The sequence below is a fragment of the Pteropus vampyrus genome, unplaced genomic scaffold (genome assembly GCF_000151845.1).
Source record: "Pteropus vampyrus isolate Shadow unplaced genomic scaffold, Pvam_2.0 Scaffold74, whole genome shotgun sequence".
NCBI classification, from domain to species: Eukaryota; Metazoa; Chordata; class Mammalia; order Chiroptera; family Pteropodidae; genus Pteropus; species Pteropus vampyrus.
In genome coordinates, this window is record NW_011888855.1 from 1,091,248 (window position 1) to 1,117,412 (window position 26,165).

Sequence of the window (26,165 nt, forward strand, 5' to 3'; positions counted from 1 at the left end):
ACCACAGGAATTAACCCTAATCTTTTATGACCACATCTGTGAAAATATAGGCCAAAAATAAAATCAGTGAGATAATGTATATTAAAAGGCAGATAACAATTCTGGGTAACAGTACCTTGAGTGTATAATAATTTTCTCCAACTGATTCAGTCTCAAGCAAGTCCCAACCTATTTTCTTTTTACATCTCAAAAATATAAATCTAACTTTCTTGTCTGCAGAAGGATCAAGATGAGAAATGACTTAGATATTTATCTCACAGAATATTCATTCGTTCTTCCTGCAAATATTTATTGTTTAACCTACTTACCAGAAACTGTAAGTGGCCTCAATGATGCAAAATAAAGACAACAAAATCCCAAGCTTGAAGTTTTAAGTTTACTAAGGTATACAGCACACAGAAGTAAGCAAAACGTATTATGGAAAATGCTATAACAAATAATGGGAAAACAGAAGAACTTTTTACCCTCTTTTCTGAAAACCAAGAAGACGTGCTAACCAAAATGGAAATATTAGACTACCTAATGAACATCCTTCCTATTAACCTGTATATGTAGTTAATTTAACTACAAATTACTGCTTCCATTCATTAAAACTTAAAATATTAGATATGCTGATGAAAAAATAATATTTTGACATACATATCAGAACTTGTAAAAATAAGTATTGTCCTTATGAGACCATTTAAAAACTCTTGGGATTACATACAGAGGAGGTTGATAAGCTTTTTCTGTTAAGGACCAGATAGCGAATATTTTAGATTCTGTAAGACATACAGTCTTTTTCCCAAATATTCAGCACTCCCATCATAACACAAAAGTAGCCCACAATTGTAAAAGAGCCATGTTACAAAAGAACTATAGTATATCCATACACTGGAAGATTATTCCACTATGAAAGGAAACAAAGTTCTGATACTCCCTACAACATGGATAAATCTTAAAAAGTATTATGATAAGTGAAATAAATAAGCCAGGCACAAAGAGACAAATGTTGTATAATTCCACTTATATGAGTAACCTAGAAAAGGCAAATTCATTGAGAGATCTCTATAATTGAATACAAGGGCTGGAAGGAGGAAGCAATAGGGAGTTATTGTTTAATGGGTACAGAGTTTATGGTGAGGACCATGAAAAAGTTTTCAATATAGATAGCAGTAAGGTTATGCAACACTGTAGATGTAATTAATGCCACTGAATTATACACTTACATATAAATAAGTGATATTATGTATACTTATAAAAAAAAGGTATCCATCAAAACAAAATCTATGTAAAACATTATAATAGAACACAAGAAAAGAACATATGATCATCTCAATAGATGTAGAAAATGCATTTATCAAAATCCAACACCCTTTCATGATAAAAACACTCAACAAACTAGAAGGGAACGTCCTTAACATAGTAAACGATATTTATGAAAAATCTACGGCTAATATCATATTCAGTAGTAAAAGATTGAAAGCCTTCCCCTTAAGATCAGATACAAGAACAAAATACTTTTACAACTACTATTCAACATTGTACTGCAAGTTCTGGACAGAGCAATAGGGCAAGAAAAAGAAAAGGCATCCAAATTATAAAGGCAAAAGTAAAACTATCTTTACTTGCAGATGAAATAATTCTACATACAGAAAATCCCTTAGAATTTTCTCTCACCTACATACACTAATAAATCTAATAAATTCAGCAAAATTGCAGAGTACGAGATCAACACTCAAATATCACTGGGTCTATACAAGAGCAATAAAAAATCCAAAGAGAAAATGGAAAAAATTCAACTTTTCAATAGCATCCAAAAAAAAATAATGATGAAGGACTTGTACACTGAAAACTACAAAAAACATGCTGAAAGAAATGAAAGCTCTAAATGAATTAAAAGACATCTGATGTTTACTGATTTGAATTCTTAACATAGCAACATTCCTCAAAGTGATCTACAGATTTAATACTCCTATATAAAAATTCCAAGTCTTTCTGGAGAAATGAAAAAGCCAAATCTCAAAGTCATATGGAACTGCAAGTAGACAGAACAGCCAAAACTATATTAAAAAAGAAAATAAAAATAAGAGAACTTGTACATTCTGAATTCAAAAGTTACAACCAAGCTACAGTAATCCAGTGTGATTATTAGCAAAAGAAGAGAAATATAAATAGAATAAAACTGAGAGTCCAGAAATAAATGTTCACAAATATGTTCAATATTTTTGACAATGGCACCAACACTATCCAATGGAAAAGGAATATTCTCTTCAACAAATGGTACTGAGACAACTGGATTACTACATGCAAGACAATAAGGTCAGACTCCTTCCTCATTCCATATACAAAAATTAACATGAAGTATATCAATGGCCTAAATATAAGAAATAAAACTATAAAACTCTTGGAAGAAAACATAGAGATAAGTCCTCATGACCTCAGATATGGCATAGAATTCTTAAATTTGATACCAAAAGGACAAACAACAACAAAACACAGATAAATAAGACTTCATCAAAATTAAAACTTTTGTGAATCAAATAACATTATCCAGAATGTAAAAAGACACTCATCAAATGGGAGAAAATAACTGCAAATCATATAATGGTAAGGGCTTAATTTCCATAATATATAAAAAACTCTCACAACTCGACAACAAAAAAGCAAACCGAATTTTAATAGGACAAAGTACATGAATAGACATTTCTCCAAAGTACATATACAAATGGTCAACAAGCACATGAAAAGATATTCAACATTACTGGTCACTGAGGAAATACAAATCAATACCACAACACAATAGTTCTTCACACCCATTAGGACAACCTTAATTTAAAAAAATGGAAAATAAAGCACTGACAAAGCTATGGAAAAGAACTCTAGAACATTGCTGGTGGAGACATAAAATGGTGCAGCCACTGAGGAAAACAGCTTGGCGAATTGTCAAAGTTAAACTACCATAATCCAGAAATTCCAATCAGGGGTATGTACTGAACAGAAATGAAAACATATGTCCACAAAGAGACTTATACACGCATTTATAGTTAGCATTATTCCTAACAGCCAAGAAGTGGAAAAACGACAAATGTTCATTATTGGATGAATAGAACCAAAAATCATGGTATATAAACACAGTGAAAGATTATCCAGCCATAAAAAAGAACAAAGTTCTGATAAATGCTACATATGGATGAACTTTGAAAACAAGCTAAGTGAAAGCAGCCTGGCACAAAAGGTCACATATTGATTTCATTTATATGAAATATCTAAAATAGGCCAATACACAGAGACAGAAAGTAAACTGATGACTGCTGGGGCTCAGGTGAGAGGTGTATGGGGAGTGACTGCTTAAAGGGTATGGAGTTTTCACATGAGGTGATGAAAATGTTTTGGAATCAGACAGAGGCAGCAGTTGCACAATACCATGAATGTACTAAATGCCAATGCAGTATACACAGTTGGTCCTCCATATCCAAGGGTTTATTCTGCATCCATGGATTCGACCAACCCAAATCAAAAATATTCAAGAAAAAGTGTTATTTTGTTACTAACATACTATGTACAATGGTTGTATCTGTAGTGAATATGTACAGACTTTTTTTTGTGGTAATTATTCCCTAAATAATGTAGCATAACAACTATTAGCATAGCATTAACATTGTATTAGGTATTATAAGTAATCTAGAGATGATTTAAAGTCTACAGAAGGATGGACATACATTGTATGCAAATACCACAACATCGTTTTACATTAGGGACTTGCGTATCCAGCAGATTTTGGTATCCTCAGGGGTCCTGGAACCAATCTCCCACAGATACCAAGGGACTAAAACGGTTAATTTTATGTCATGTGAATTTCACTTCAATTTTTTAAAAAGTGGAGGGAGAACATTGGGGATATGTAAGAGAGCAAATATACTTCAGAAATAATGATTTTAATTATGATATTTAATTTGAAAGCTTTAGATAACATTAAATGTGTATTTGAGCTAGGTTTATGCCCAAGAAAAATACATCCACACAAAAACCTGTAAATGAATCATGAGAGCAGCATACATAATAGCCAACATGTGGAAACAAACCAAAGATCCATCAATTGATAAATGGATAAACAAAATGTGGTATATCCATGCAATGTAGTATTATTTAATCACAAAAAGGAATGGAGTATTGATATATATATAATACATATATCATACATATTTCAAGGATGAACCTTGAAAACATTATGCTAAGTTAAAGAACTCAGTCACAAAAGACCACATTTTATATAATTTGATTCATATAAAATATCCAGAATGGGAAAATCCATAAAGAACATAGATAGTGATTGTCTAGGGCTGAGGGATGTGACTGTTAATGGGGTGAAATTTATTAATATTTAGATTGTTGTGATGGATATACAACTTGATGAATATACTAAAAAGCACTGAATTATATACTTTAAATTGGTATATTATATGGCATGTGAATTACACAATAAACCTGCTAAAATTTTAAAACATGAGTTGGACCCTTATTTCCCACCATTTAAGAAAACTCAAATATATCAAAGATCTAAATATGAGAGGTAAAACTATAAAACTCTGAGAAAAACCAAAGCAGTAAGTCTTGATGAACTAGGATATGGCAACAGATTCATAGAAAAGACACCAAAGCACAAGCAACAAAAGAAAAAATAGGTAAACTGCACTACATCAAAATTTAAAATTTTTGTGCAGAAAAGGACATTATCAAGAGTGATTAGACACTCACGGAATGGGAAAAATATTTGCAAATAACATATTTGGTAACAGTCTAATATCCAGAATATATACATAACTTCCACAGTGAAACAACGAAAAGACAAACCACCCAATTAAAAATTGAGTAAAGGAAAAAAGTCTGGAGATAGATGACAATGGCTATACAACAATGTAAATGTACTTAATGCCCCTGAAATATACACTTAAAAATGTTTTAAATGATAGATTTTGTTATGTATAATTCATACTCATTTTTTTTTTAATGGGCAAAGGACTTAGACATTTCTCCAAAGATAACTGGCCAATCCGTCAATAAGCACATGAAAAGATGCTCATTAGTCATTAAGGAAATGCAAATCAAAACCATGAGTTATATTTCACACTAAGATGGCTATAATCAAAACAAACAAACAAATGAACCAAAACTAGTAAGTGTTGGCCATGCCATAGAGAAATTAGAACCCTCCTACACTGCTGGTGGGAACAGAAGACCAGTGCTGTGGAAAACAATTTGGTGGTTCCCCCAAAAAGTTTGGTGGCTCCTAAACAAGTCCAATATAATCAAAGAGAAAGAATCAGTAATAAAAAATCTGTCAAAAAAAGAATAGTCCAGAGATCAGATGGCTTCATAGGTGAATTTTACCAAATACTGAAAGAATACCAATCTTTTCTAAACTTTCCCAAAATAATAAAGGGAACAGTTTCAAACTCATTTCACGAGGCCACCATCACTGATACCAAAACCAGATAAAGATATCACAAAAAAAGAAAACTAAAGGTCAATATCTCTGATAAACATAAATGCAAAAACATCGACAGAATATTAGCAAGCCAAATTCAATACATTAAAAGAATTATATACCATGTCAGATCTATCCCTGGGAAGCAAGGATAGTTCAACACACGCAAATCAACCAGTGTGCATTAACATAATGAAGGATAAAAATCACATGATCATCTCAATAAATGCAAAAAACAAAATTTTTTTTTTGCATCTATTGATGCAAAATCCAACACCCTTTCATAATAAAAACACTCAACAAATTAGGTATTGAAGAAACTTACTTCAACACAATAAAGGTCACATATGAAAAGCCCACAGCTAACATGATACTCAACAGTAGAGAAATCGAAAGCTTTTCCTCTAAAATCCAGAATGAGCAAGGATGCCCACTCTCACCACTTATATTCAAGAGTACTGGAAGTTCAATTAAGAAAAATAAATGGAAAGTATCTAAATTGAAAAGAAAATAAACTGTTTACAGGTAACATGATACCTACGTAAAACCTGAAGACGCTAATAAACAAATTCAGTAAAGGTGAAAGCGTTTATTTACAATAACGAACTATCTGAAAAGAAAATCAGTGGCGTTTATTTACAATAACAAACTATCTGAAAAGAAAATCAAGAAAACAACCCCATTTACAATCAAAAAGAATAAAATACTTAAGAATAAGCTTAATCAAGGAGCTGAAAGACTTGTATACTGAAAACTATGAAACATCAATGAAAAATTGAAAAAGACACAACATCCATGTTCACGGATTGTAAGACATAAATTGTCAGAATTTCCATACTACTCAAAGTAATCTACAGAGTTAAAGCAATCCCCATCAAAATCCCAATGGCATTTTTAACAGAAATAGGAAAAAAAAAAAAAAAAACCACCACTAAAACGTATATGGAACCACAAGAGATACCCGAACAGCCAACGCAATATTGAGCAAGAAGTGAACACAGTAAGAGGCTTCATACTTCCTGATTTCCAAATATATTACCAAGCTATAGTAATCCAAAAAGACATAAGTACAGACATTTTGACCAATGGACCACAATGGAGAGCCCAGATCAACACTTTTACAGTAAACTGATCTTCAAAAGGAGGCAAGAATATACAATGGGGAAAGGACAGTCTCTCCAATAAATAGTGCTGGGAAACTGAATATCCACATGCAGAAGAATGAAATTGGCCCTTAACTTACAACACACGCAAAAATCAACCCAAAATGGTTTAAAGGTTTAAACCTAAGACCTAAAACTGTAAAACTCCTGAAAGAAAATAAAGAGGAAAAGCTTATTGATATTGGCCTTGGCAATGATTTCTTGGATATGACACCAAAGCACAGGAAACAAAGGAAAACTATACATACATAACTACATCAAACCAAAAAGCTTCTGTACAGCAAAGAAAACAATCAGCAAAGTGAAAAAGCAACCTATGGAATGAGAGAAAATATGTCTAAATCATATACCTGATACAGGGGTAATATCCAAACTATCTAAGGAGCTCTTAAAACTCAACAGCAAAAAACAATTCAATTAAAAATAGGAAAAGATATAAATAGACATTTCTCCAAAGAAGACATACAAATAGTCAAAGGTAAATGAAAAGGTGCTCAACACCATTGATCATCAGGGAAACAAAATCACAATGTGTTAATGTGTTATCACCTCACATCTGTTAAGATGGCTATTATTAAAAAAAAAAAAAAAGACAAATGTTGATAAAGATGTGGAGAAAAGGGAACCTTTGTACACTACTGATGGGAATGTAAATTCGTACTGTAGAAATCAGTATGGAGGTTACTCAAAAAATTAAAAATGTAACTACCATATGATCCAGAAATCCCACTTGTGAGCATATATCCAAAAGAACTGAAATCAGGATCTCAAAGAGATAACTCCCATGTTCGTTGTAGCATTATTTACAACAGCAAAGACAAACAATCTAAATGTCTACCAACAGATGAATGGAAAAAAGAAAATATGGTATTAAACACACAGTGGAATATTACTAAGCCTTCTTTTTAAGGAAATCCTGCCACTTGCTACAACATAGATGAACATGAAGGACATTATGTTAAGGGAAATAAGCCAGACACAAAACAAATTTTATGATCCCACTTATGTCAGGAATCCACAATAATCAAATTCACACAAGAAAGTAGAGTGGTGGTTACCAGGGGCTGTGGGGAGGGGGTTCTGGGAATGTGTCAGTCAAAGGGTACAGTTTCATTTACTCAAGATGAGTAAGTCCTAGAGATCTACTGTGCAGCATAATACACTGTTAAGAACAATGTATTATATACTTAAAAATATGTTAAGAGAATGAACTCTGTTTAGTGTTCTTAAAAAGAGGAAGGGAGGAAACTTTTAGAGGTTATGATTAAGTGTATGGCATTATATCTGGTGACAGTTTCATAGGTGTATACTTATCTTCAAATTCACCAAGATGTATATATTAAATACGTATAGCTTTTTGTATGTCAATCATACCTCAATAAAAAATAAATAAAAGGGGAGGAAAGTGCAACAAAATTATCATATGACTTAGCAACTCTACTCCTGAGTATATACCCAAGAGACTTAAAAACAAATTTTTAAATAAAATAAAAACTTGTACACAACTATCATATCAGCAGCATTACACATCACAATCAAAAAGTGGAAACACACCAAATGTCCATCAACTGCTGAATGGACAGACTAAATGTGGGATATCCACACTGTGAAACATTACTGAGCCACAAAAAAGAGTGAAGTCCTAACACATACTGCAATATGAATGAACCTTGAAAACAAGATGCCAAATAAAAGAAATCAGACACAAAAGGCTACATACTTTGATTCCATTTATAGGAAATGTCTAGTATATGCATATCCATACAGACAAAAAGATCAGCAGTTGCCTGGGGCTGAGGGGAAGGGAGAATGAGGAATGACACCTTAATGGATAATAAGTTTCTTTTGGGGGTGAAAATGTTCTAGAATTAGTGGTAATGATTGCACAACATTGTAAATGTAAGAAATGCCACTGAATTGTATACTTTAAAATGGTTAAAATGGTGGACTTTGTTACTTATATTTTACCTCAATTTTTTTAAAGTGTTGAGCTTCCAGAGTATTTTTTAAAAGTAACATTCATATCTGGTATGAGAAACTGAAAGAACATTTTATTACTTTATAGTTACATTTACATTGTGGTTATATATTAGTAAATAGATATAATTCAAAAGTTAGACAAAAATAAATCCTTATACTAACTAGACAGAAGTTAACATTTGACTTTGAAGTACAAGACAGATCTGCAGATGACATTTATCTTATTCATGTTTTTAAGCCAAACTGACATTTACAATAAGAGTCCACTAAAAATACATCATGTAATGAACAGTGCCCTTAGCCCTTTGCAACACAGGAGGCAGCATAGCAGAGAGAAAATGTTCTGAGGCTAGCTGGCCCTGGCTGAAATACCAGCACCATCACTTTGGACACCATTCAATCTCTCTAAGCTTCCACTTTCTAATGTGTAAACCTGAATTAATGGCTATACCTAGCAACTCATGGGGTGGTTTTGAGGATTAAATGAGATAGTATTTATTAAGTGCTTAGTACAGAGCCTGGCTGCCTGGCATATGGTACTCAGTACATGTTAAGCATGATAATTAACAGCAACAAATACCCACCATGTGCCATGCACTGTGCTAAGAGTTAATTTTCAAAACATTTTATAGATTAAGAAACTACAGTTGAGAGGTCACTTATCTATCTAAGGCAAACATAGGCTGGTCTCAGAGATCTGTCCAACTCCAAAGTCCACATTCTCTCTACAATCCCAAGCTGCCTTTCAATAAATATAACACTTCATTCATCTTTATCATAGTAATTATTTGTCAACTGAGGGGGAAGTTAGCTAAATTATTTCACATTTACTACAGAAGAGAACAAACATAATAAAGTTAAATACAATACAAATGAATGCTTTTTTTTTTTAACTGTTTAAACAATTTTAACAAATCCTCAGTAACAGTTTGGAAAGATTCTTATGACTTTTTTGATGAAATTTAATCTGAGCTTTTTCTTGTTAGCAGCCGAAATTAAGAAAAAGAAACAGGTTAATACTGGAGAGAAAAATCCGAGTTCACAAATACAAGTGGACAAAATATATATTTCCAATCATTTAGACAAAAAATGGGAGAACTCAGGGAGAGACCTAGACCTTTACTACCCTCTCCGTATCATCCTGTCCTCTCCAACTCTCCTGGCCTAATTATGTCATATTGAACACCTTATTCTCCTAAAGCAGCAGCTATTTCCATCCTTGGAATCCTAAATCACACTTCTCTCAGCCTAGCAGATGTTACCCTGATCCAACTTCCACCATATTCTCATCTTAAGAATGCCTGGCACATAAAAAATAACTGAGTGATGAATGAATACACTGTGTCTCAGTTAATGTTGGCAATTTTCAAAATGTAAAATTACAATAAAATGTGCTTGGTAAAGTCACTTTTAATTGAAAACTTAGAAAATAATTATTATAAAACTAATCGCATAAAAATGAAGTGAAACTCATTCTATTGGGAAAGTATTACCCCATACCAAAACAAAGACATTACATGAAAACTAGTGTCTCTTATGCATGAAGATGAAAAAATGCTCAAGAAAATAGCAACCCACATACAATGACATATAAAAAATATTATATATCATAAACAAATGGAATTTATCCTAGCAATGCAAGACTGGTTCAAAATACAAAAAAAAAAAGAAATCAATGTAATATACCATATTAAAAGAATGAAGGGGGAGAAAACATGATCATCTCAATAGATGAAAAGACATTTGATGAAACCTAACACCTTTTCATGATAAAAACATTCAACAAATTTAAAATAGAAAGGACCTTCCTCATTCCAATAAAGGGGAAATATGAAAAACTCAAAATCATACTTAATAATGAACAACTGAATGCATTCCCACAGGATCAGTATTAAAAGCATGTCTATTCTTGCCATTTTATTCAACATCATACTGGAGGTTCTAGTCAGGTTAATCAAGCAAGAAACAGAAATAAATTATTAGGATCAGAAAGGAAAAAGTAAAACTATATTTTCAGATGACACGATCTTAATATATGGAAAATCCTATGAAATTTTTAAAAACTTATTTGAACGAATGAGTCCAGCAAGACTGAAAGATACAAGATGAATACACAAAAACCCCCCATTGTATTTCTATATACTAACAATGAACCATCCAAAAACAAAATTAACAACTCCATTTACAATAGCATTAAAAAATAAAATTAGGAATAAATGTTTAAAAAGGAGTGCAAGACTTGTACACTGAAACTGTACAGATATTTAAAAAGACCTAAATAAACAGGAAGGTATCTCATATTCCTGGACTGGAGACAATACTAAGTTGATGATAAGCCTCAAAGTGATCTACAGATTCAACACAATCTCAATATCCCTATTTTGCAGAAACTGATAAAACGAAAATGCAAGAAACCCAGAATATCCAAAACAATCTTGAAATACAAAAGTTTTTCTGATTTCACTTCCTAATCTCAAAACTTACTGCAAAGCTACATCAATCAAAAATTGTATGGCACAGGCTGAGGATAAACATATAAGATCAATAGAACAGGTTTAAGAGTCCAGAAATAAATCCGTACACACAATAGTTCCCCCTTTATGTAGTTACACTCTCTTCAGTTTCAGTTACCCGCACTCTACCACAGACTGAAACATTAAATGGAAAATTCCAGAAATAAACAATATATAACTTTTAGACTGCATGCTGTTCTAAGTAATGTGATACAATCTCAGGCCATCCTGTTCCAGCCATCCCAGGACGTGAATCATCCTTTTGTCCAGCATATTCATGCTGTATACACGAGCCACCCGTCAGTCACTTAGTAGCCACGTAGGTTATCAGGATCAGTTATGGGAGGGAAGATACCACATTCACATAATTTTTATTACAGTACATGGTTTATAATTATTCTATTTATTGCTGTTAATCTTTTACTATGCCTGCTTTACAAATTAAACGTTTTGATAGATATGTATACAAAGAAAAAACAGTATATATAGAGTTTAGTACCACCCATGCTTTCAGGCATCCACTCAGGGTCTTGGAATATATCCCTGGAGGATAAGAGGGTTACTACTGTATTTTCAACAAGGATACCAAGATAGTTCAATAGGCAAAGAATAGTCTTTTTCAACAAATGATGTTAGGACAACTGGATATACACATGCAAAAGAAGCTGGGCCCCTACCTCATGCTATATATAAAAATTCAAAATGGATCAAAGACCAAAATCTAAGAGCTAAAAATTTAACTTTTAGGAGAAAACATAGGAGTAAATCTTTCTGATCTTGGATTAGGCAATGATTTCTTGGATATAAAACCAAAAGCATAAGCAAAGAAAAAATAAATAAACTGGACTTCATCAAAATTAAAAACTTTTGTGCCTGAAGGATACCATCAAGAAAATGTAAGTCTACAGCCATGCTACCCTGAACAAGCTCAATCCTTTCTGATCTCGGAAGGGTCGGGTCTGGTTAGTACTTGGATGGGATACCACCTAGGAAGACCAGGTGCTGTAGGTGTAAAAAACAAAAATAAGGGATTGTAAACTGACAAGGTCCTTGCAATCTGTGAGGTCAACCAAGGGTTGCCTTGCCTAAAAAAAAAAAAAGAAAAAGAAAAAGAAAATTTAAAAACCCACAGGAGAAAATATCTACAAATCATAACTGATAAGGACCTTATATTCAGAATATATAAGAAACTACTACAATTCAACAATAAAAAGTAACCCAATATTTAAAAAATAGACAAAAGATTTGCAGACTCTCCAAAGCTGTACAAATTTTGGTCAATAAGCTCACGAAAGGATGTGGATACCTGACATCATTAGTTATCAGGGAAATGTAAATCAAAACCACAATGATATACTGTTAACATTTAATACTCAATAGAATAGATAAAATTTTTTTTAAAAAATAACAAGTGTTGGCAAGGATATGACAAAATTAGAGCCCTCATACATTACTACTGAGATTGTAAAATGGTGCAGCCACTATGCACAATAGTCTGGCAGTTCATCAAAATGTTAAAAAGAGTCACCATGTGATCCAGCAACACCATTCCCGGGAATATACCCAAGAGAATTAAAAACATATTCACACAAAACACCTGTTCATAAATGTTCATTAGGAGCCTTACTCTTAACAGTCAAAAAAGTGGAAGCAACAAAATGTCCATCAACTGATCAAAGGATGAACAAAATTTGGTTTATCCATACAATGCAGTATTATCTACCAATAAAGTGGAATTAAGTACTTATACATACTACAACATGGATAAACTTGAAAACATTATGCTAAATTAAAGAAGTCAAACACAAAGGCCACAGGTTAATATAATATTCCATGTGAATCACCCAGAATAGGTAAATCCATAGACACAGAAAGTAAAACAGTAGTTGCTAGGGGCTGAGGGAGGAGAGAATGAGGAGTAACTGCTGCTACAGGGATTCTTTTAGGGTGAAGAAATGTTCTGGTTTTGGTTGTTCAACTCTGGAAATGTAACTAAAGCCACTGAGTTGTACCTTTTAAGAGGGTGAAGTTTTCAATATGTGAGTTATATCTTGGATTTTTTTAAATGTAGTTACTATGCTTTTTAAATTTATAATTATGTAAGTCAGATATATTCAAAGTTAAAATACTGAAAAAAATTCCTATGTAAAAATGATATAAATGTAGGATGTTGGTTTGAATTTTTAAAGTCCATACTTTAAAACAAAAAAAAATACTTTAGAAAACTCTAAAAAAGTACAAAATATCCAAATTCTAGGTTATTTAGGTACCAAATAAATATTTATAATTCTTTTTCATCCTCAGCTATAAAAAGTACTTCCATTAAAAATCTTTATTGAATCTTGAAGATATAGTTGTACACCCATGTTCGTATCAGTATATTCAAAAAAGCCAAATGGTGTCCACTGGAGAAAGAAAATGTAATATTACATACAATGGGTTAGCTTTAAAAAGTATGAAAATTCTCACATGCTAAGACATAGGTCAACTCTGAGGACATTACACTAAGTGAGATAAGCCAGTTACAAATAGGTAAATACTGAATGATTCTATTCCACTTACATGAGACATCTAGAGCAGTGAAAATCAGAGGCAGAAAGTAGAATGGTGGTTTCTAGAGCTGGGGTAGAAGGAATTGGAAAGTTGTTTAATGGTTAGTTTCAGTTTTTCAAGATGGAAAGAGTTCTGAAGAATGGATGCACAAAAATGTGAATATAGCTAAAATTATTGAACTGCACATTTAAAATTGGTTAAAATGGTAAATTTTATGCTATGTGTAGTTTACACATAGCATAAAAATAAAAACTAAATAAAGAATCCCCACTGAAAATATGCATTGAAATATCTTTCAAAATTATAAACATTTAATTTTGACCCACAATTCCAGTTCTCGAGATTTGTCCTACAGTTGTATTTGCACACATTCAAAATTGCTTATGGTTGTTCACTTTCAGCAAAAGAATTATCTGAATTGAAAATGTCCATACATTTATACGACAGAATACTCTCCAGGTGTAAAAAAGAATGTTCTAAAATGAAAAGACTTCAATGATATATTAAGTGAAAAATCAAGATTAAGTGTGCACAACAACCTGCTACCTAAGTCATAAAAAGATGGGAGACCACAGGAATTGAAGGTGTTACCTGAGCAGACAAGGTACAAGGGTACTTCACTGGTTACCCTTTCATATTTTTGAATCACGTACCTATTGAAAAATTCAATTTAAAAAAACAAAGTCCATTAGTTCAACTAAAAAGTGAAAGTAGTTCATCACTGTCTATTTTGTATACTCAAGCTTTCTTCTTTAATTAAACTATTCATTTGGTGTTGTATGGTCTAGCTGGCTCCCAAAGAGTCCCACCCTCAGGGTTTTCATGCCCTTGTGTATTCTCTTCCCAGACTGTGTCCCCTTGGATCTTCCTTAATTCCTTCTCCTCTCTCTTAGATCACTTACTCTGGGGGAAGCCAGTGACATACTGTGAACAGCCCTATGGAGGCCATGGCAAGAACTGAGGCTTCCTACAGCCAGCAGCCATAAGAGTGAGCCATCCTGGACAAGGATCTTAAGAGCCTTCAGATGACTGGAGCTCTGGCGACAGGATGCAATCTCATCAGAAACTATGAGCCAGAACCACCCAACTAAGCCACGCCCTGATTCCTAATCCCCTGATTGTTTGATGAGTGCATCAGCTTCCCCAGATGACAGTTATCTAAAGCCTGCTAAATTTGACAATAACTTGTTAGGCAGAATAGATAATAGAGGGAAACATTCCTTCCACAGCTCTAAGAATTTGTTTTCAACAAGGATATTAAAGGCACTATAAAATTATCATCAGCATAGTGTTGGATGTAAAATAAAATCCCTATTAAATCAATAAGACTGTAGCAGATATGATTTCTTTAAATTTTTACAAGTCAATAAGATTCTGTATCAAATACATAGAAGAGCAATAAGCTATGAACTGATAAAAGAAATCACTCCATAACACAGATCTGGCTATGTGGAAAATGAAACTTCAGCTATATAACTATAGAAAATCACTAATTAAAATGAAAAAGATTGAGAAGAAATATTTATATCTAATGAGATAAAAGGATAACAGCTATAAAACATTAAAATCCAAGCAGATAAGTCAGCAAAGGATGTAGACAGCACAGACATAGGAAAAATATAAACCAATAGAAATCATTTCTTAACAAGAAAGTTGTATTAAATCAATCTGTGGTAGCATTATATATCCACTTAATAGAGAAATAAAAAAAAAAACATTGATGCTACCAAAATTGGCTTTGCTTTCAAAGTATGGCAAATGCTAGACTCACACATTATTTAGACCTGTGCAAAATGGTACAATCTTTTTGGAAAGCCATACAGAAGTAGGTACACATCAAGACACACAAAAAATTTAACCCACTGCCTTGATAATTCCACTATCAGCAGTTTATCTTTAGAAAATAATTCCACAGACATTGCTATGAATTAATAAGGTACCTATCAAGATTTCACTTAAAACTCAAATATCTACTCTACAAAAGACCTAATTTCAGCAATTTAATTACCTGCACTAGTATCTTCTGTCCCAAAGCTCCACTATGTTAAAAAGCACTTTACATGTAGAACTTTATTATTTCTTACCAATGGCTCTGCAATTCTTTATAGATCATGGCATGGTGGAAGTGCTGTTCCTTGATATACTAATTATAAAAATAGATTCAATACATTGTCAATTGAACCAACTCCGATGTTAAAGATATGCCTTTGGATGTAAAAGTCCAATGACGATTAGCATGGTATCAATGCCCGTTATTTTCACTGGGTACAGATAAAACCTGCACATCGCCTACTTTCACCAGAGATTTCTACAGCTCCAATTCCAACATCAAGAGAAATTAGAAATGACAAGAAGAATATACTCTCATAATTTATAAAGAAAGACTACCTTCAGATTCTTCCTAGTATATGAGGGGATATCATATAACCAGTAATTATTTTTAATTTAATCCAAAATGGATTTTATCCTTCTAGATTAATCCTAACAGATTATTACAGTATTTCATATAAATATAAGGTCACTGGAGACATGGATAGAACTTTAGAAGCCTTAATAAAGAAATTTTACCTAATACCAACAAAAACATTAAAATCTGTTTCAATTTATTAACTGTAAGTATGTATGATTTTATTGGTTCTCTAATAAACTATCTATAAGTGGAAGCAATATTTTAAAATTATGGTTCATATATACCCATTATAAAGAATGTAGATCATCTGGAATAAAGAACTCTCGAAACAGTAAAAAATAAAAAATAAATAAAACAATCCATTCAGAAAATAGACAAAATACATAAATATATTTCATCAAAGAAAACACAGAGATGGCAAATAAGCACAAAAAAGATGTTCAAACCATAATGAAATACTGTTACGTGAACTATCAAAATGACTAAAAAATAGTGACAATGCCAAATGATGGTAAGGATGCAAAGAAACTAGATCACTCAAACATGGCTGGTGAGAATGTAAATGGTACTCCTGAAATCAGCTTGGCAGTTTCTTATAAGACTAAACATGCCATTACCACACAATTCAGCAACTGTACTGTGGGGCATTTGTCCCAGAGAAATGAAAACTTACATTCGTGCAAAAACCTGTATACAAATGTTCATAGCACTTTTATTTGTGATAGCCAAAAGCTAGAATAAGTCCAGGTGTCCTTCAATAAGTAGATAGTTAAAGTGTGGTATATACATACCATGGAATATTATTTAGGAATAAAATAAAATAATGATATACTCAGTAACTTGGATTATTCTCCAAAGAATTATGCTAAGTGAAAAGAAACAATCCTAAAAGGCTACATACTGTATGATTCCATTTATATATTTTAGAAATGACAAAATTTTAGAAATAAAGGACAGATTAGTAGCTGGCAAAGACTGAAGGAAGAGCTGTTATGAAGGAGATGAGTATAGTATAAAAGGGCCACAGGAAAGATGGAACTATTCAGTATTTTGACTGTGGTGGTATGTATAGGAACCTACAGGGAATAAAAATATAGGGAACTTAATATACACATGCACACACACGAGTACAAGTAACACTGGGGACATCTGGAATATATCCTTATAGAAATACAGAATTCTCTTTTGAAAACAAAAAATAAGAAAAACAAACAATGGGGGAACCTGAATAAGATTGGTGGATTATATCAACATCAAATCAATATCCTGGCTGTGACATTAGATGTTTTTGCAAAACAAGGCAAAATATGTAGGGGATCTCTCAGTATTCTTAACACTACATGTGAATCTATATTTACCTCAATAAAAACTTCAATCGTGAAAAAAAATAATGGAGATGTATCTACAGGATCATGTGAAAAGATGTCCTTAACATATAAACCAAAATACTGAATAATACTTTTATCAGGCCACTTGTGTTAGCAAATGTTTTACAAAGAAAATTCTAATAGAATATCAAGAATGAAAATGAAAGAATATGAGAGGTGATAGGTTATTACATTCCATTTTTCAGTTTGACTTTACCATATTTATTACTTTTCTAACTAAAAAGATTCATAACAGTTTCTTCAAAAGGCTACATTTGAGATCATAAAAATGTTTCAGAAACAACTGTTTAATGAAAATCAAACACACCACCAGAAAAGACGTAGGGTCTTCCTTCGATGGGCTTCCCTGAAAACCAGAAGGTGGGAATGAAATTTATATCCCTGACAAAAGACAAGTAGCAAAAAGCAACAACATAATAAAGTTACACCACTTAATAGGGTACAGAAAGATAATGATCCTATTGTACAAATTAAATTCTCCTGATTATCAAACAAAAATGGATCAAATTACCAATTATTAAACAAAAATACAAACTGTCAACAGTAATTAATCTTATCAAATAAGCACAAAAAGTTTTGAATGAGACAAGAGCAAAAAATGCAAAGATGTTTCTCAAAATTCAGTTTTTTCAAATTGCATTTTGCTCTTGCCATGTAAGCAGCACTTACCAAGCACCTACTTCAGAACTAGTTGCTTCAAAAAAAGTCTTTTGTATCCTCTCAAACAACTCTACAAGTTAAGGTACTGGCCCTAATTTAGAGATGAAGAACTGGGCCTCAGAGATTTAAGGGACTTTTCCAACTAAACAGCACAGTACACACTCAGAGATTGGTCAGACATAAAATCATGATTTAATATCTTTAATTACGATACTGAAAGTGATGAGAGAAAAGTGAATGCTTGAGATATTAGGGAGCTCAAATTCAAAGGCCTTAGAAATTGAGTGCATAAGGAGATGAAGACCAAAAAAATCTCCTAAGTTTTAAAATTTGGTACATTGAAGAGAGCTGAGATTCCACCCACCACCTCCTAACCTAAAATTTACTCCCTCTCCAACTTGCATCTCTGTAATAGCATCATTCATTCTTTTGCTCAATAAATGAGTGTCTAATACAAAGAAGGCACCATGCTACACACTGTTAAGATGTAAAGATGAAATCAGACTAGGGAAATAAAGGCATAAGCCAGCGGACAGTATGGAGCAAGGCATCACTATCAATTCAGTTTGGCTGAACCCAGGATGCCCTGAGTATAGCATCTGAGATTTGGAAAAGTCAGGATGGGGGGGTCCTACATAAGAGGACACTGAATTTAGACTTTATTTGGTAGGCAAACAGAGAGAGGAATAAGGCATTAAAGATAAATCTTTAACCAGAGACTTAGTTATTTCTCATTTTAGAGGTCAAAAGTAACTTCATATAAGACAATTATAAAGTAACTTCATATAAGACTGGAGAGGACAACTATATGAAGACCAGTGATAAAGACCTCATAGCAGAATGGGAATGAAGAAATGAAAAAGACTTAAGGAACATGTATAATTTAGAAGTAACATAAAAATTCAACTCTACAGTATGGCATACAGGCTTATCTTTATACTTTATCTCCTGACAACCCCACTCCTCCCAGATCCCTATCAAGTTTTATTGAAACTTGCACATGTTACATACCAGCATGTCTCTGCTCAAATCACATATAACCCCTCTATGAAATTCTTCCTGATTATTCCAGGTATGCCTTCCTCCACACTCCCCAAGGACATCTACAACACCTACAAGATCACTTAGTATTCTGTACTGTCACTGTTTACACTTGTCCTCCTCATACAGTAAAGTTCCTTAAAAACACAGTCTATGTCTTTCTTTTCTACTAGCAGTGCCTAGCACAGAAGAGGCACTCAAATGTGCTTTGATCATATAAATAAGTTACTCCAAGGTTTCCAGCCTTGAAATGAACAGAAGGATAATGCCATCATTAACACAGAAGGAAACGCATGTTTGGCACTAAAAGAGAAGCTTGATTGGCAATTAGAATTTCTTGGTCTGATGCTCAGAAGTCAAGTCAAGAGGGTTTTCATACAGCACAGTGGCAGTAAAATAATCAATGAAAGTAGATGTGACTGCAGAGAATTAAAGAAAGAGGAAAAGAGAGAAAGCAGTCAAAAAAGAACTGTTTATAGAGTGGTGGTGAAAATGCTGCGATTTAGTAAGATAAATGAGTCATCTGTGACTTATGAAAGAACAGCTTCAGTAAAGCGGAGGATACAGAAGCCGATCCAGAGAGCTTTAAGGAAAAGTAAATAAGGTAGACAATTCTGTCAAGAAATTCACCAGTAAAGGCGAAAGATAAATGGAGGCTTACAGGATAGAGGAAAGTTCCTTTGGAATAGAAGGATGTCATCCAGTTTTTAGGCAGAAAAAGTGACGCAATGGAGAGGTAAAGAATAAAGATCCCAGAGAGAAAGAGTAATGAATAAAACAAAGTCCTCCAGCAAGAAGGAGGGAGTCAAACAGAGCAGAACCTGAGAGGTGTAGAGATAGGATCAATTTTCTTGTCAGAGAGAAAAAAGAAAGGAGTAGAGTTACTGAGATGAGAGAAACCCTGAGAAACCATTTTTTGGCTCAGGCACCAACATAACAAGCCTTGGACATCTGCTCTCATCTCTTCCCTTCATTCTTCAAACCCAGGCTCCACTTTTCCTCCAGTCCAGGCAACCCCAAAAGGACTTTCAATTTCCCCCTTTGAAATAATCTTAATGGATTTACCCCTTTTCTTTCTACTGTTGACTCTACTCAAGTCTAAGTTCTAATTACTATTGCAACAGACTTCTATATTCTTACCTTGCCTCTACTCTCCCCCAGCTAATGTTTTCCGAACAGATTTTATCATTTCACTTCTCAGCTAAAATCCTTAGCTGGTCCCAGTTACTATCACATCAATATCAAATGCCACGGTCTGGATTTCTGGGCCCTACTACCTGACTACAACCATCCTATCCAAACAATCTCCAACAAGTATCTTCTAAAAATACTATGTTCGTTTAATTCACCACATCCGAAGTACTCTTCTAAACATAACCAAATCCTACCCAGCCAAGACAAAGCCAATTCAAGTTCCACTTCTTCCTTAAAGCCTTGATTGCTCTAGGTTTCATTAATTACTCCACTTAACTCATTAACCACTTAAGTATCCATAGCACAGAACTTAGTACAGGGGGTGGTTTATGATTATCTGAAGCCACAGGATTATACAGGGTGGGGAACAAATATTGTTACAACACCAAAATATCCATTTTTCAATGGCAAAAAGTAAGTCTCTACTCAAACATCTACTCCATGGACAATACTGCATCTATCTGCACTTAATGAAGCATTAACTAGTAGTCCAGTGTAAATCATTTACAAGGTAGAACTACAAACAAATCTGGCAAAAAGACGCTGTGTATCTTTAAAGTCGATGTAAATAATAAAAAAAAGAACTACTCCAATTACAGGCAAGGAAATGATCTAGGTCAACCAGAGAACAAATGACAAGGATAACAACAGGACAGGAGGTTCAAATGAGTGTTCTGAATATCTAAGGATTAAGAAATGTTAGTGAATGACAAAATGTTGAAAGGATAAAACAAGACACAAAATAACAGCAATTCTTGAAGCTGAATGTGAAGTACACAGAGATTTCAACTATTCTCTGTTCTCTGGCGTATGCTTGAAATTTTCCACAGTAAACATTTTATAAAGAGAACCTCAGCAACACTGATTTAAGTCCTTAAATATTTTTACAAGAATTTATCCCCCTGTGATCGTGAGAAAGTGAAGTATAACATCTCCCTATTCCACAATTTCGCTGGACAAAATTTGTTAAAATCTATTTGATTCTTGTCTTATTACAACAAATAGTTGCCATATAACTAAATTTTGATAAAGGTTTAAGAAACTTAATTTCATAATTCTTAATTTTACTTTCAATATAAAATCCTAAATAATCCTTTATCTCTTTTACTTATGAAATGTTAGTCCGTTTTAAGTGAATTCATTTTTAATGGTCATCTTCTTCAAAGAGGAGCACCAGTTGAATATGTCCATCAGACCATCCTTGAGCTGGCTATATCCTTAGAACTTTCGAGGATCCCCAAATTCGCAAATACCCACAGAGTAAAAGTTCTCCATAAAATATTTAAGTGAGGAAGAATAAAAAACAACTGTTGCTAATCCAGCCTAGTGAGAAAACCAGATGTTACTTCAGGCCCAGGGAAATGTGTCAGACCTCCAGAAGTCACTAGAGCCAAAGGTACTTGAATAATCCTATTATTTCAAGGGTTTCAGTCATCTCATATAATCTCAAGTGCCTTGAAGGTTGGCCAATGACTTCTATAACATCTTTTTACTATAAGGCTAGGAGGACCCAATGAGACAGTACAAAGCACTTAACACACTAAAGTATTTGCCTGTTTAAACTTGGAACTCTGGGGACCAACCTTCCTTCAGGATTTTATCCAGAACCTACAATGTACAAAGCACTGCACACGGTAGATGTACACTGGCAGGTATTAGAAGGTATCAACCCCATTAAACACAAAAGCACCCGGTCAAGATTATTAACTATAACAATCATGCCACATCACTGTATGCGAAGAAAACAACTGAAAAGCACATGAGAGTAAACTGAAGAGGCAAAGAGCCTGCTTAAAGCTAGATATACAAAACAACAGACAACAGGATCGAATTATGTCTTTCTCTAACTCCTGACATGGGGTTTACAACCCTAATAATTATTCTTACTCTCACCAAAAAATCTTATTCTATTACAATATTACAGACAGAATAAAAGACAAAAAGCATTTGCTAAGGATTTTCTAAAATTTCCAGCCCTGAGCACAGGACCTAATACAGAGTTAAGTGTCTTATACCTGCTGCATCAAGGAATCAACTGTGAATAGTCTAAATACTTGAAGCAAGCGTATAGCTATACCTAATTTTTAATTATACCTTTTTCCCAAGCTACACTGTTTGGCTAAATTTGCATGAGATTGACTTCACTTTTTTAAATCTTCAGTTAAAAAGTATCAAAAGCAAAAATCAAACCAATAGGTTTCAGCCTCCACCTTGACTCAAAGGCCTAATAAAGAGCTATTGCTTCTTCAAGCCCATAGTCTTTCAGCAATTTAGATTTTCTGACTGAAAAAAATTTTTCTACATGTATACAAGTTTGCTAACTCCCACTTTAGATGCATAACATACTTTCAGTTGCTTTTAATAGAACCAAAATTCCACTGATATCTTTTTGATGAGAATCAAACAGATTTCTACTTCTATTTGTATGCTTCTAGGGAAACATCTATCTCCACTGTTAATTCAGGTTTTTATATAAACACGAAGGAAACTACATACACGTGTAAAGTAACTTTCAATGTGAACCCAAGAAAAGATTTGTCTGAGCTGACAATAGGTTGCCGACACAGCCTACCCAGCCTAAAAAATATCTAGAATATAGATGCAAGATAACTACCAAAACAAAATTTTTAAATCTACAACTGCCAAGCTAAGAAACCCAGAAGTACTAAAGCATGTTTAAGATACAAATCAATAAAAACAAAAGCAACACACCCAAATTCTCCTTTTGTACCATATAGCAGGGCTATATGGTAAAATGAATAATGCATTCAAAATGATCACCGCACCATAAAATTGTCTGGTTATATCTTAACATAGTATTTCAGAGGCATTTGTTGGAGGGAAAAAAGTCCTCTTTGGTGCCAGTACAGATGACCATGACTGTGTCTGGGCAGATACAAAATCAGAATCAAAGATTTAAAGCTGAAAAGAACTGTTTCAACAATCAAATAGTTTCAAATTTTAAAGATGATAAAATGGAGGCTAAGTCAATTAATCACTTAGCTCACTAAGACAGTTGATAAATTCTGCCTAAGATCAAATAAAAAAGAACATCACTTACCACCCTCTTAACAATATTACAGCACTACTGAATAACCCAGAATTTTTTCCATTTCTACACACATAAACATATACCACATATGTATATACGCTTCAAAACTAAAACCTAGGAAGAGTTCAAAGCCTACTCTGACGGTGACAGTTATCTAAAGCCTAGGATAGGATGCTGTCCCTTCACAACGGGTAGCTCAGAAAAATTAAACTAATTTAAATTTTGACTGAAGTCCAAGAAAGCCATCTCATTTTAGCTACTTTCAATTTGTGCCCAAAATGCACTTCATCTTGCAGCAAGAGTCAAATATAAGCCCTGCCTCATGTGAAAACAGGACTCCAGGGTTGGTTCACCCGTACTCAAGATACCAACACGTCAACGCCCAAAACAGATTTTAAAAAAAAAACACAAAAGCTAAATAAATGAATACCTCCATCTTGAAAAATTAAATCTGAACTAAATCAAACATCCTTAAAAGCTAACACTCAGCTAATCCTCAAAAGAGAGTTAACTGGGAAAATCAAAAAAGAACCAAACTCATATAAGAGATACATTTAAAAATCAAAGTAAAAGTTCCCCAAACAGCTTATCGTTAGCAATAGGCTTTCAGTTGTGAACTGATAAACCAAAAACAGATAGTTGTAAGTTTCCCTTTAAGTTGCCTGTATATATACATTTGTGTATATATTTAATTTGTACCAAAAACTGCTTACAAATGGTAATTCCTGTGAAGTAGATGATGATGAAGTTCCAGGTAATTCTAGCATGTTTCCTAATGTACTGGTACTGGAGTCTGGATCATCCTGAAAAGATAAATTTATTGAGTTTAATTGCTCTTCTATGGTAACGTTTGTATCTCCTAGTAAAAAAGGGGCTGGGAGAAGGGCTGTATTTTCATTGCTGCCGTCCACTTCATTTCTTTGCTTATTTTTCTGTGTTTCAGTTTGAGGAGCTAATGGCAAGAATGGCGATTTGACTGCACCGTGTCTACTCTCTGGTGTGCTGTCTTGTTCATTTCCCATGGCCACGTCTACATCATTCTCTGATTTAGGCTCATAATTGCAGGTGGCATTGGTCTGAGTTTCCTCAAAGATCTCCTCTATACTCTCATCCTCTGTGACTGGCTGTTCTGGGTCCATTTCAGAATCTACATCTGCAACGTCCACACAAGTAAAATTCTCAAAGTGCAGAAAGCCATTCTTGATAGTCTTTGTAACTTTTACCTGGAGTTCAGGGGAGTTATTATGAGAGGGCTCCTGTTTCATAGCAAGTGCTGTTGGACCACCAGGACTCAAAGAAGTGCAAACAATTGGCGACTGAGCTCTTGAATCACTTTTTTCAGGGTCTTGAAAGGATTCTGATCCATCAGCAGACCCATTTAAATACTCTACATTGATCATGGAGGCCAAATCCTGTAGTCTCCGCAGTGGAATGTAACAAGATGGAGAATCTTGTCCATAAGCATTTTGGGATGTTCCACTGGCAGTCGATAACTGCATAGCAGACCCATTAAGTGGCTCAGAAAAATTGGATTGACCATTACCGAAAGGGCTGTCCTTGTCTTCAGGGGCATCTAAATTCACTGGATTGGAAAAGGGCAGCAGACAATTTCTTCTATGTAGTTCACAGGTCTGATCCATCCTGGGCCACCATCAACCTGGAATCCAAAAACACAGCAATTAATCTGAGATAACAGGCCATTTGACTCTTATCTTCAAAATGGCAGCCACTTCTCGAGGCCTAGTGGCCTCGATGCCTTTCTGCTGCACTTCATGGGCGGAAAAGTTCCCCAGCTGAGAATGGAAAAATGGCCTCGGAGAGCCTCCACAAATTCCATCTTCCCGGAGCTGGGCAGATCTTGCCACATGGAAACGGCCCGTCCCTATTTCCTGCACTGCAGACTGGTGGACAGTTGGGCTGAACTAAAATTAAAATGCCTTTGGCAGTAGAAATTCCCAAATCTCATACAGGAATTGTCTTCCCCCTCCCCCACTAGAAGTCCAGGGACCCGATCTCCCGAAGGGAAGGGGCTGTGGGGTTCCAATGGGGTATCCCAGACGCTGCACAAAAAGGTTACCCCCCCATTCTTCCTGGCTCGCTCGGGCGCAGCGGTCACAATAGCGCTGCACCCTGCGCCCAGCCGGCGCCGGAGCCTTTGCAGTGGCCGTGCCCAGGCCGCAGGCCAGTCGGCCGAAGCGGGTGCACCCCGAAGCTCGCCTTCCTGAATGCAGGCCGGCACGGTCCATGGCTGCAGGACCTGGGGGACGGGACGCGGCAGTGGGAGAAACGAAGGCAGCCGGTGAAGCCGAGTCAGAGCAGCAGCAGCTGCTGCTACAGCTTGACAAACATGGCTGCTGCCGACGCCGCCGCCGCCTGCTCGGGCCACGCTCCTTCCCGCAGCCGCGGCAGCAACTCCTGGCCGAGCCGATTGCACTCATCAATATTCAGCAGCAAGCAAAGTTTGCTGCGGGAGGGCAGCCGGCCCCGCACCCCCCAGCTGGCTAGCTGCGGGAAAGCAGAGGCCGAGGTGCGCGCGGGAGGCCGGCGGGGCACGGGCCGCGCCGGGAGGAAGTTCGCGGCGGCCGGGCCGGCTAGGCCTGAGCCCGGCTGGTAGTGATGGAGGGGGAGGGGGCCCGCGGCTACAACGCCGCTGGCCACCAACCCCGCGCCGCGCCCGGCCCTCCTCCGCGCCCCTCACCTCACGGCCACCACCATCTTCCCCGCCCGGCCACCTCCTCCCTCCT

General features: G+C 35.0%; 1 protein-coding gene across 7 annotated transcripts in view; it reads right to left on the reverse strand.

Annotated features, from left to right (window-relative positions):
• Nucleotides 1–26,165, reverse strand: part of NSD1 (nuclear receptor binding SET domain protein 1) — a 138,336-nt gene that overhangs the window by 111,732 nt on the left and 439 nt on the right. For 2 of the 7 annotated variants that reach the window (XM_023531862.1, XM_011362217.2), the window contains exons 2-3: nucleotides 24,965–25,078; nucleotides 24,135–24,224 (exon numbers count right to left, since the gene is read on the reverse strand). In XM_023531862.1, the coding sequence (XP_023387630.1) occupies nucleotides 24,135–24,224; nucleotides 24,965–24,994 (120 nt within the window). In that variant the 5' untranslated portion in view covers nucleotides 24,995–25,078. Of the gene's footprint in view, nucleotides 1–24,134; nucleotides 25,079–25,638; nucleotides 26,059–26,165 lie in introns of those variants that run through there. The other 5 variants (XM_023531860.1, XM_011362215.2, XM_023531861.1 and 2 more) reach the window with 4 other exon arrangements.